Source organism: Mustela nigripes, chromosome 4 (genome assembly GCF_022355385.1).
Source record: "Mustela nigripes isolate SB6536 chromosome 4, MUSNIG.SB6536, whole genome shotgun sequence".
Taxonomy (NCBI): Eukaryota; Metazoa; Chordata; class Mammalia; order Carnivora; family Mustelidae; genus Mustela; species Mustela nigripes.
The window spans coordinates 107,609,540-107,622,550 of NC_081560.1; the positions used below are offsets into that span (position 1 = coordinate 107,609,540).

General features: G+C 47.9%; 1 protein-coding gene across 1 annotated transcript in view; it reads left to right on the forward strand.

The window, feature by feature from the left end:
- Window positions 1-1,669: 1,669 nt before the first annotated feature.
- The window catches only part of ABCB10 (ATP binding cassette subfamily B member 10), a 35,790-nt gene continuing 24,448 nt past the window's right edge, over window positions 1,670-13,011 (forward strand). The window contains exons 1-2 of the mRNA XM_059397264.1: window positions 1,670-2,384; window positions 12,700-12,900. Coding sequence (XP_059253247.1) covers window positions 1,868-2,384; window positions 12,700-12,900 — 718 coding nt within the window. The 5' untranslated portion in view covers window positions 1,670-1,867. The remainder of the gene's footprint in view (window positions 2,385-12,699; window positions 12,901-13,011) is intronic.

Sequence of the window (13,011 nt, forward strand, 5' to 3'; positions counted from 1 at the left end):
TCTCTCTGTCAAATTAAAAAAAGAATTGTCACCTTCCAACTGAGAGAATGTCATTTTTTGACATTGCTTCAGCTGGGGCTTAAGTGGGTATGAAGCACTATCTCCTCCCTTTTTAGAAGTCGCCTAATAAAATCTTTCCAAAAAGGAACATGCCCAGTCATAAATCAGTGGAGTCAATTTCAATCTATACCCTGCATTCTACAATTTAGACACCAATGAGAGGCTAACCTAAGTCGTGGTTAACTTGGATTGGTGGTGGTGGGGGCAACACCTCCATGCTCCCCTTGGTCTAAGAGGTGGAGTTTAGAGGATGGCATGCTTCCTGCTTACTTCCTGCTCATCAGCGCATTTGAAGCACAAGTTATTTAATTCGACACTACTATCAGTACTTCGTGTCAAAAGTCCTACACTCCTTGCCTACACAGCCCCAAGTAGGGTGAAGTGAGTGAGTCACTCTCCTGGGAGTGAAGCTTAATAGAAGACCAAGAAGTCTCAGTAACCAAGATATATAACGTTTTAACGCAAAATTTAAAAAAAATGGTAAAGTAGGCCAGCTGCTAACCGCCTATTTCTGTAAATAAGGCTTTCAGGGGTGGGATTAAGAAGGGAAGAGAGAGGCTGAATGGTGCAAGTGCACAAATGCATTTGAAATGTGAAGTTTTGATAAATTTGAAGCTTTGATGTATTGCTTATCATGGATTTTTTTTGCATTAATTTTGATTTTTTAAAAAATTAATTTTGACTAAAAATATTGCATTAAAATAATTGACTATTGAAATGTGATCCCCCCCCCATCCACAAATTTTGCAATTGAGCCAAGTGTCCCTCACTAGCCTTACCCTAGTATCGGCCCTGTAAAATGACGAGTCAACAAAAACCTATCCACCTTGTTCAACCACGACTCTTCCACGTGAGAGAACCGGGCTGCTCCCCTCCCGGTCCTCAGCGTGGGGAGGCCGCAGCATGGAGCCTCCCCGCGTCCCGTGGGCTAGGATCCTCTCCTCTGGCTTTCCTTGCACGTGTACTGAAAGGCTACAAGGCGTTTGGATCGGTCTTGCTCTGAACAGCAGAGTGCCTCGACTGCGTCTGCTTTTGCACTTCGACTCGCGTTAGGCAATGACCTCTTCCTCCGCTCAAAGTTAGCCGGGTCACTGCTCGCCTACGGCGTCCCCCAAACGCCTCCCGCAACCGCGCCGACCCGCAGCGATGTCCTCTCAGTGTTCCGCGTCTCAGTCCGGTGCTCTGGAGTGGGACACAGGGTGACAAGACCAGCCGTCGTCTGGGTCGCCGAGACCGCGGACCCGCCCCAAGCCGGCCGGCCAGCGGCCCGGAAGCCCCATCCTTTTGCCGGTCATCGTGTGATCTCGTCTGTGCGCTCCCCCGAGGGCTCCGGCGTAAGAAACGGCTCGCGCGCTTCCCGGTTTTTACAGGAGGCCGCTGAAAAGCGCGAAAAAGCTCCCCGCGCGATAGTGCGCAGGCGCAGCGGCCCCCGGGGCTTTCTTCAGCCCGGGCCTTGGTGGAACCGGCTGCGCGCCCGGTGCTCACCAGTCCGGTGGGGGCGCTGCGGAGAAAGCGTCCGAGGCGGGCGGGGGCTCCTTGGAGGGGGTGGTGCCGGGCCCGCGTCGCCGGCCTGAGGGGGCGGGGACCTGTGCGGGCGGAGGGCGGCGGAGGGGATGGGTCTGGGGCGGACGCGTCCCCGGGCATGCTCGGCGGCCGCGGGCCGGATGAGACGGGTGACGGCGGGTGACAGCGGGCGGGTCGGCGGGCGGCGCCTCGTTCACGCCCTCCGCTCGGCCGGGCCGGGAGGGCCCTCGGACTCGGGACGCGCCGGGCCGGGCGGGCTGAGGCGCGCGGCTCGGACGCGGCCATGCAGGGCCCACTCGCTTGGCCGCTGCGGCTGCTCAGGTGGCGAAGCCCGGCCGCCCACACGTGGACGCTGGGCGCCGGCGGCCCGGGGCCCCGACCTCCGCTGACGGGCCTGTGGCCGGCGCGGCCTTGGGGCGCGGGGCCGGGGCTCCTCCGGGATGCCGGCGCCGCGCGAGGCCCGCGTCGCTGGACTAGCGGCTGCCCGGGCGGGGGTCCCCGCGGCCCCGGCGGTGGAGCAGGCCTTGCGCGGCTCCTGGGGCAGTGGGCGCGGCCCCCCGCCGTCAGCAGGTGCGGGGCCCTTGCGGGGCCCGACGCTCCCCGGCTCCGGCGCGCGGGGCTCCGGGGCGGACCGGCAGTCGCAGCCCGGGGCGGGGGCGAGGCCCGGCAGCCCGGTTCGGCGTTGCCTGCGGCCGCGGCGCCTCCCGGAGACGACTCGCGGCTGCGCCCGGCCGCGGCCAGGCGCTCGGAGGCCCAGAAGCTCTTGGGGCTGGCGTATTCGGAGCGCGGCAGGCTGGCAGGTAGGGCTTTCTCCGTCCGCTCCCCTCGGCCGTCCGCGCACCTTACAGAGCGCGTGTCCCGGGACACAGTGGGGGCGGCAGGGAGACCCCGGGCCCCTTGCGACACAGTGGGGAGGGACGGGCTGGCCCTTCTGTGGGGATCTTTACCAAGAAGTGCTGGACGGAGCGCTCACCTCTCGGTAGCGTTGTCGAACCTTTCAGGTTGGCTGAGAATCTGTTCTCAGTTGTCCTTTATGTTTGTTTTCTTGGCATGACACACACAGAAAGGCAACAGGATCTCATTACTGGAGTCTTGGGGGCCGGTCTGCTTGGGCATTGCCAGAGTTCTCAGAGTGAGCTGCCCCCCCCCTTACATTTGAAAATTTATTCTAGCCAAAAATATACCTGTTTTGTATTATGCAGTTACACCACTTCTTATAAACAGTATGTATTAGGCTAAGCGAAATGAGCTAAAGACAAATACCGTATGATTTCACTCATGTGGATTTTAAGGAACAGAACAAATGAACGTAGGGGAAGGGAAGGAAAACACAATAAGAAAAAGAGAAAGGGAGGCAAACTGTTAGAGACTCTTAACTACAGGGAACAAACAGGTTGTGGGAGAGGAGGTGGACGGGGGATTGGGCAACTGTGTGATGGGCATTAGGGAGGAGGACACTGGATGTAATGAGCCCTGGGAACTGTGTGCAACTGATGAATCACTTTATTCTACCGCTGAAGCTCATAATACACTGTATGTTAACTAAATTGAATTTAAAAATAAATAACATTATTTGCTTTAGACAAGTTTGTTAAACAGTCAAAAATTTTTTGCTATGTGAAGTGAAACAATGGAAACTTTTCAGTTTGTTTCAAGTGCTTTTTGCCTCCCTGAGTGGTAAGCAGGAAGTTACTACCTCTTCAAAGAAAACCAAACACTGGCATGATGAGCAGTCTGTGTACTCCAGAAAATATGAGAAACTGTAGATCATAACCCAACTAAATCATAATTGAGTAATTTTTAAAAGAAATCAAAATGAGGGGCGCCTGGGTGGCTCAGAGGGTTAAGCCGCTGCCTTTGGCTCAGGTCATGATCTCAGGGTCCTGGGATCCAGCCTGCATCCTGCTGTCTGCTCAGCAGGGAGCCTGCTCCCTGCCCTCTCTCTGAGGGCCCCTCTGCCTACTTGGGATCTCTCTCTCTCTCTCTGTCAAATAAATAAATAAATAAATAAATAAATAAAACAAAATCTTAAGAAATCAAAACAAATGTTTTTAGAACGGTTTTCAGTAGTTCCTCATTTAACCATAATAGGGGAAATGTTTACATGTAAGGGCCTTTTAAGATCTAAAAGTTTTTGAGAGTCCCCTAAATCTTCATTTCTTTAATTAATATTTATTGAGCGCACTCAATGTATGGTAGGCCATGGGATTACATGGCAAGCAGAAAGAAACATGGTTCCTGTTCCCATTAGGGCTTCCAGCTTAGTGGGGGAAGAAACATAAGTGAAATAATCCTATGACTAGAGATAAAAGTGCAACCATGATGAGGGCTTGGGAAGAGGGCCTATGAGGTTGTTAGATGCAGCCCTTGAAACAGGTGAGAATCCCACATGCTTTGCTGCAAATCCATTGCTTTTGAAAGAGTTCACTAGAGTCATTTGTGTTGTAGGGTAGATAGAGTAGGAATCTTTTACCTCTGACTGACCTTTGAAGCTTAGGGTGATTCTTGGTATCACAGAGGTCTAAAGAGAATTTATTTCATTGCTCGGTTGGCCATATGTAGATTTTGATGGAAATAAAGATCTTTTACTTTATTAAAAGAAAATTTTGAGACTAGGTGATCTCACTGGACTGTGAGCTGCTTAAGACAGGCTCTGTGTCTAATTCTGTCTAGTTCTTAGCATGTGTGCAGCACAGAGCAGGGGCTCAGAGTACCTGAGTTGAGGGAGTAAATAATGGTCCCACCAGGCCCAGATTGAGGCCGAAATTTGGAGACCCTGAGTGCTACAGAGTATGTCTGCCATTCCTATATGCAACTCAAAGTGAGCGCAAGGAAAGCCAGTTTTGTTTTGTTTTTAAAGATTTTATTTATTTGAGAGAGCGATCACAAGTAGGCAGAGAGGCAGACGGGCGGGGGGGGGGGGGGGGGGGGGGGGGGGGAGGAAGCAGGCTCCCTGCTGAGCAGAGACCTCAAAGCGAAGCAGGGCTTGATCCCAGGACCCTGAGATCGTGACCTGAGCTGGAGGTAGGCACTTAAGCCACTGAGCCACCCTGGCGCCCCCAGGAAAGCCATTTTTGTTTTATTCCTGAGCTATCAGGTGCTGAGAAGGTATTTTAGGTATCAGGCTTTGCTGCTGCCCACACGTGCTCAGCACTATGGGTAGCCCAGCCCTACCTCTCTCATAACCATCATCCCTGTACCTTCTTTCCATTCCAACATGTCCTACCATGCTAGTATGTTGAGAAGACAGTTTTAAATAAAGCAAGTGTTGTACCTCCTTTTATTTTGAGAAGAGCGATTTTGATCCTGCCTCATTAAGTAATTGTGAACATTTCATTTGAGAAAGGCCGAGGTTGATACACTAATTTTTTTAAACAGATAATACATACATATTGTATCTTACCTGGAAATCTGATGAAAAACCCTTACTAGGACGTATGAAGTCCTTAAAAGCCATTATATGTGATATATTGAAGCCAATCTGGGTGTTGGTGTTTGTGGGGTTAAAAGGAAGTGGGGCGCCATCTTTAATTTGTAACTTACCATCATTAAGAGCAGCCTCAGATGTTGGCACATCTCTTTGAAATTTGGATAAAGAGCTGTGTGTGTGTGTGTGCGCGTGCGTGCGCGCCAAGAAACCAAAAAAAGCCGAGCTGAAGTCAAGCAATTCAAGTGTTAATTTGCCAATTTTTAGGAAAACAAATGAAAAAATCCTTTCTCAACGATTCAGTTATACATTTGATAAACAGTATTTTCATCTGTCTTTAGCAATTTGCTGAGTATGCTGCCTGAAGTCCGGGACCAGAAAACTTTGATCTGAAGTAATTTATATCAGAAATTTTAAAATCAGGGTCTACCATTTGAAATGTTTCCAGATGTGTGTGGAGAAGAGTTTTAGCATTATTCCCACCCTCCTCCCAAAGGCACTGCAGTCCTCTCACCGGCCCCGTGCTCCCTGTCCCCGAGGCTCACTTGGTATAGGAATTCGCAGCCTCTTCCTATAGCTGCCCACATAGTTGCTCTCCCTTGTCTCTTATCACCGTGGCCAGAGGAGTCTTAAAAGATACAGGAGCTCACAGGGGAGCCCCTGTGGGTGGACTGCTGGGATAAGAAGTAATTTGTCTGAGCCCCTTGCTGCATCTGGCAGATAGAGGGAGGCTGTGGAGGGCTTGAGCCATCCCACTGAATTAGGGGCAGGGAACACTGCATAAATTGATACCAGGAGTGAGCTGTGGGTCGTTGGAGTACTGTGAGGTTATAATGACAATGCCAACCTGCAGGTACATAGAGGCAGATTGCATTCCCTACACTTCCCAGGCAGATTCCCGGTTACACGGTGCAAACAAGGTACACCTCCACCCCTCCACCCGCGCTGTTCAGTTGAGCCTCTGTGGAGAACGGGGGAGGGTGCCTCTCATTTAAAATACTGATAAGGGCTTGTGTGGTTTGAGATTAGGACTGTTCTTAGAACCCGATGGCCACCAGGATTTTGCTGAATTTTTTTGTTGTATTTCTTTTATGAAGGGACCAGAAAGAACAGAGTGACGAAACCACTGAATGCAGAAAGCAAAGAGAGGGTGAGCAGTGCTTAGAGTGGCTATTTCCTCAGGCTCAAGTCAGGACAGACGCTGTACCAAGGACTGTGCTGCCAGCACAGGGGGCCGAGCCTCCAAAACAGACTGCTCTAGAAAGCTGAGGACGTTTGTTTGCCCTGGAAATACCATATTTCAGAGAAAACGTGAACATTCTGTTACTGTGCTATAAAATGTGTTAGAACTGATTGAAGCAGATCCATGCCTATCATATTTTAAAAGAACTCGGTATAAAGAGAAGTAGGGTTCATTATTTTTATGTTGATTACAGGTTGATCGATATTTTGGGTATATTGGATCCAATACACTGTTGAAATTAATCTTACCCACTCTTACTCTTTTAATGTGGCAGCAGATTTGAAAGTACGTAGGTGACCACTGTCTTCTGTCCACTGAACACCGAGTGTTGGAGTCCAAGGCATTCCTCCCACAGTTGCAGATACGGCCCAGATGCTCAATCTTTACACATGCTGGCCGTCTGGAAGATCTTTGTTCTGCAGATTGCTCCATGAGCCTGAGCAGTTTCCTAAACTCTGTTTCCTGCTAGCCTGCCGGCTCCTGACGCCTTCACTTCCTTTCCCATCCAGCTGACATGCCAGGTTTCTTCCCCTCACCCTCTAACCTGCAATATCCTCTCCTCCTTTGTGCCCCATAATACCCACCTTGCATCCACGGAGAGTGTCATAGATGCTTGAGCACTCAACATGTCCAAAAACCAAAGTTGCCTTTCTCCCCAAAGCTGCCTTTTCTGCTCTGTCACTTCTCCCCGAGAGTGGGCTGCTGTGTGAACCCCTTTGCCAAAGCTGGAGACATTCTTGGTGCCTTGGGAAGCTAACAGTAATGAAGATAGTAGCTAATTATTGTTTGCTAGATGTTGGGCTCCGTATCAGATGCCTCAAATATATGTGCTAATTTATTCCTCTTAATGTTTCTGTGAAGGAGGTATAACTTTATTGCCATTTTATAGATGAAGGAACTGAGGCACAGAGAGGTTAAATGACTCACTGGAGTTCAAACAGCTAGATGGCAGAGCGAGGTCCAATTTAGAACCTGTTCTCCTATCATGCTCCCCAAATCAAGGCAATCCCCAGGTCCTGTAGCACCTAGTTCTTAAAAATATCTCTAGTCCTTGTCACCCTCCCTGTCCTCTCGACCCCTATCCCAGTTCCCACCAGTCCCTCTTGCTTGGGGCAGTGGAATAGCAGGTTCTGAGGATTCTCTGTCAGGCAGCCAAGCTGGCCTCCAGCCTGCAGCCAGAGTGGATCATTTAAGACGCAAAGCTGGGGTCACCTAGATGGCTCAGCCGGTTGTGTCTGCCTTCAGCTCAGGTCGTGATCCAGGAGTCCTGGGATTGAGTCCTGTCCCACGCTCCTTGTTCAGCAGCAAGTCTGCTTCCCCTTCCGCCTGCTGCTCCCCCTGCTTGTGCGCTCTTTCTCTGACAAATAAAATCTTTAAGTAAATAAATGAATGAAATGCAGAGCTGACTGTAGCACTACCCAGTGTAGTGCCCTCTTAGCCTGCCATTCTGCAAATTACCTATTCCATGCTGTGATCTAGAACCCACTACCTTTCTACTTCATTTCTCAGTATTTCTTCCTTTGTACTATGAGGTCCCTGTCCCAACTCTGTCCCATAGCCATTCTGCTTCCTGGCCTGCCCCAACCCCCATGCTTGTTCCCCTTTCTCTGCTTCGAATGTGGTGAGTTGAAGGCTTTATCTCAGTGTGTGGTTCTGCATTACATGAACTGGGTGACCTTGGGCAAGCTCCCTTACCTCTCTGTGCTTGAGTTTCCTTTGAAATACTGTGGATAAAAGGGGTTTGGGGAGGATTCAAGGAGATAGTGCCTACCACATGCTTCAGACAGTGGCAGGGACTCATTTCTGTGTTTCATCTACAGTCCTGGACCCTGCCTAGTGGTCAGATGACTCGTTAAAAGATGGGTACCATGTCTTGCAGGAGCTGGCCATGCTGTACAGCTTTTTCCACGCATCCCAGGCCTCTGTTTTTTCATGAGCTAACTCTGCATTTTAAGGTTTCTTTCCCCCTTCTTTTGAAGAGTTTTTCCTTTTACTTTTTGAAGGCCATGGTTCAGGAAAATGAGGATAGCAGAAAGATACCTGAAGAGATCTGTCAAGAGGTACATGACAGTTGCTGGGGTCCCATCAGACAAGGGTAGGAACAAGGAAGAGGCTTAACCACAGAGAAAAGTTGGAGAGGGATTTCAGAAGGGTTGTAGTATAGTCAGTATGTCCAGTTTAGGGAGGGATCTGAATTGATAGTTAGACATTCATTAATGTCTAAGACAGTGGTATGTAGTAAAACCTCCATTAACAAGAATCCATCTAAACAAAAGCTGAGAAAAGTCTTTTACTTTTGTCTACATTCAGTGTGTAGCAAAAGGACACATATGGCAATAAAATAAATGGATAATTTTTTTAAAATTAAAAGGCAAAAGGGGATATCCTGGAATGAGTTTGGATTCAACTAAATTCCTTCCTCTGTAATCATTATTATTACTGTGTAAGAATTAGTGTTCAGAATCAAAATCATAGGGCATTTCATTTACAGGCTACAGATTCTGATTTGGAATCAAAGCCTGAATTAGAGCCCTGGGGGAGGGAGGGAGAAGTGGACTTCACATACATTATACTCTTGGAAGCATTTGCCAGAGTGGAAGAACAGACTGGACAGAGTAGCGACTGATGAAAGATGAAGCAGAAAGCCTTCTCAGCTCGATCCCTTATTCCCCAGGACACCTCCTCCTGGAGCCTGCCTGTTCACCACAGTTGTGTCAAGCAAAATCCCAGGTTAGACGTTGTGCGTACCTGTGGCTTTCAGTCCCTCTGGGCCCTGTCCTTAGGAGCATGGCATTTTGAAACAAGACCCCAGGTCTTATAGCAAAGTGAAATGGCCCCCGGCCAGGTTCATATTATTAAGTTAAATTGTGGTTATGGAATTTTAAGACAGGCACAGGGACTTTCTGGCTCTCTGCAGAGTCATTTTCATCCGGTTTTTCTGAGGCACCAGATCTTAATGTTTCTATTTAGGCAACTGAGGAACTTTGGTCTGATACACTTTTGTGCCTTCTTTGCCAAAGTTCAATTTATTTGTTCATTCATTCATTTAATATTTATTGAACTTCTGCTCTATGTCGGGTGGGGATATAGCAGTGAACAAAGCAGACAAAAATCTTTTATGTCCTGGGGCACCTGGCTGGCTCAGTCAGAAGAACGTGTGACTCTTGATCTTGGGATTGTGAGTTTCAGCCCTGCAATGGGTGTAGAGTTTACTTAAAAGTAAATTCTTAAAAATTGTTTATGTCCAAATGGACAGATAGATAATAAATACGTGAAACATTTAGAATGCCAGAGTTGTGGTGGGGGGTGGCCTAGGAGAAAAATGAAGAGGGAGTGGGGACAGCCAGTTTTGGGTATCTGTATTTTATTTTATTTTTAAAGATTTTATTTATTTATTTGACAGAGAGGGTGAGAGAACACAAGCAGGGGGAGCAGCAGAGGGAGAGGGAGAAGCAGGTTCCCCATGCCCCCTGCAGGGCTTGATCCCAGGATCCTGGGATCATGACCTGAGCGGAAGGCAGCCACTTAACGACTAAGCCACCCAGGCACCCTGGGTAACTTTATTTTAAATAAGGTTGTCAGAGTAGGTCTTCTCTAGAAGATGTCAGAAGGCCTCGAGGAAGGAAGAGAGTGATTGTGTGAAATGTTCCTTACTTAAAAGACTTGTTTTCTCCTAGAGCTCTGCCAATTAAAACTGTTGACACTGAGTTTGCTCTGTACTCTTTTTAAGTATAAAAACTATTTTTTACTTGAAGTATAGTTGGTGTACAATGTTATATTAATTTCAGGTGTATAATATATTGACTGACTAATTCTGTTACTCCGTGCTCGCCGTGATAAGGGTAGTCACCATCTGTCACCAAACAACATTAGTAATGTAGTATTTGCTATGCTCCCTGTGCTGAACTTTGGTCTCTGTGACTTAGAAGATCTGACGTCTTAATCCTTTCTCAATTTCTCACTTTCTCAATTTCTCCCTCCCACTTTCCTTCTGGCAACTCTCAGTTCTTGTATTTAAGAGTCTAAAATGTTTTGTTTATTCATTTGTTTTGTTTTTTATATTCTACATATAAGTGAAATCACATGGTATTTGTCTTTCTTTGACTTATCTCTTTTAGCAAAATACCCTCTAGAGGTCCATCTATCTTAGAGCAAATGGCAAGCTTGCCTTCTTTCTTATAGCTAATAGTCCAGTGTGTGTGTGTGTGTGTGTGTGTGTGTGTGTGTATACCAGATCATCCAGTCATCTGTGGGTGGACACTTGTATTGCTTCCATATCTTAGTATTGTAAATAATACAGTCTACACTCTTTTTTATTAAGGTCACATAAAAGCAGTATCTTTAACTTCGGTGTTAGCATTAGGCAAAACACAAAGAGAAGCAACTGCTGTTTGCAGGGTGTGAGCGCTCCCATCTCCCAGGGCTCAGTCCACGTCGTATTCATCTAGGAGCCTCACCATTGAATCTGGTGGTGGTGGCACTAGCTGAGTTCCTGGTAGGACCAAACTCAAAAGGGATGCAGTGGCATGTACCCTGCCCCAAACACCCCAATCTTTTTCTTTTTTTAATATTTTATTTATTTATTTTAAGGAGCAGGAGAGAAGCAGAGGGAGAGAAGGACAAAGTAGACTCCTCTCTGAGTGCCAATCCTGATGTGGAGCTCGATCTCACCAACCTGCGGTTGTGACCTGAGAGTCAGATGCTTAACTGACTGAGCCACCCAGGTGCCCCCAAGCCCAGTCTTTATCTTTTTAAAAAAGATTTATTTATTTAGGGGCACTTGGGTGGCTCAGTGGGTTAAGCCACTGCCTTCCGCTCAGGTCATGATCTCAATGTCCTGGTATCAAGCCCCGCATCCGGCTCTCTGCTCAGCGGGGAGCCTGCTTCCTGCCCCCGCCCTCGCCACCCGCCTGCCTCTCTGCCTACTTGTGATCTCTCTCTCTCTATCAAATAAATAAATTAAATCTTTAGGGGAAAAAAGATTTATTTATTTATTTGACAGAGAGAGAGACACACACACAGAGGGAGCACAAGCAGGGGGAGTGGGAGAGGGAGAAGCAGGCTTCAGGCCGAGCAGGGAGCCCAATGCAGGGCTTGATCCCAGGACCCTGGGATCATGACCCTAGCCGAAGCCAGAGGCTTAATGACTGAGCCACCCAGGCGCCTGCCCCAACCCCAGTCTTAAGAAGGAACTACTGTTACCTGTTTCTTACTACTCTCTCAGAGATGTGCTGTGTGTATATGAACTTAAGAGCCAGTGAGCAAATGTTAACATTTGTGTTTTAGGCTGTTTTCCCTAACAGGTATATCTTGGTGATGTCGATACCTGGAGAGTTGTCTCATTCTTCTGAATGACCGTGTAATATGCTTAAAATCAATGCTCCTTAATTAACTTGTTCCCCACTGGCAGTTGTTCGTGTACTTTGAGTCTTTTGCTGGTATAAGTAATGCTGTAATGAACATCCTCGAATGTACGTGTTTTGCACACACATATGGGAGTATGTGTATACGTTACAGTCTTAAGGGTGGGATTGCTGGGTCAAAGGGAGTGTACATTCACATTTTAACCAGAATGACATCATCATTCTCCGTGGCAGTTGGACCACTTCGCACAACCACTAACAGTGTAAATGCTTCAACCACAGCTTCACCAACGCATCCTTGCCATCTGATAGATGAAAACTGGTATATCTTTGTAGGATAAATTTGCATTCCTCTTGTCATGAATGCACTTACTTGCCTGGGGTATGTGTTGTTCCTGGTTGGGTTTCTTAATATTTTCCTTTCTGTTAAGACTCTATTTCCCTGTTTTTTATATGTGTGAACAATTGTGTTATTATCTGTTTTCATATCATGCTGGTATTCTGGAGTTTACTCTCCAAAGCAATAAGATTAAGGATCATATCATGTGTGTCATGGATGCCAGTTACAGTGTACTATTTCAAAACTTTGTATAGCCTTCAGAAATAGTATATGTAATCAAGAGCTTTGCCAGCATTGTTTGATCTTCAAGCAAAGACACAGTTAGATGCCAGAGAATGACAAAGTATAGCAGGAATGCAGGAAAAATGTCACCTAAGCTGAACACCCAGATCAAGAGGCTGGGAGGGAGGTCAGAACGGATCTTCAGATTTTCATAGTTAGTTCTTGGTTATTCCTGGCAAGGAAGACACGATCAGACAGACCTGCATAAAGCAAAAGTCATTTAGTCTGGGAACCTGGGTATGATCCATCCCTCCCTACAGTTGCCCTGCTCGTCCCATCCCTAGAACCTGCTGGATTCTTGCCTTTAGTCAAGGGTCCAGGAACAAAAGGAAGGAAACTCCCAGCTCCCAAGAGTAGCACGTGCTCTGAACAGCGGCTCTGGGAGAGAAGCATAGTGAGGTCGGCCCCCTGCTCCTTGCTGAAGCGCCCACGGACCTGAGAGCTGCTTGTGTTTTTCCAGCTGCAGTTGGGTTTCTGGCTGTGTCCAGTGTCATCACCATGTCCGCTCCCTTCTTCCTGGGGAAGATCATCGATGTCATTTACACAGACCCCACTGTGGACTCCAGCCATAGCCTGACCCACCTCTGCCTGGTGCTCAGCGGCGTGTTCCTGTGTGGTGCTGCTGCCAATGCTGTTCGTGTCTACCTCATGCAGACTTCAGGTAAAACAGCCCTCATCCTGCACGAGTGAGGCCTTCCAGAGGACTCTAGTGTGGTCACGTGGGGTTACCAGGGCTCGAGCTTCCTGGGCCCTGAGCCATGTGGTCCTCTCT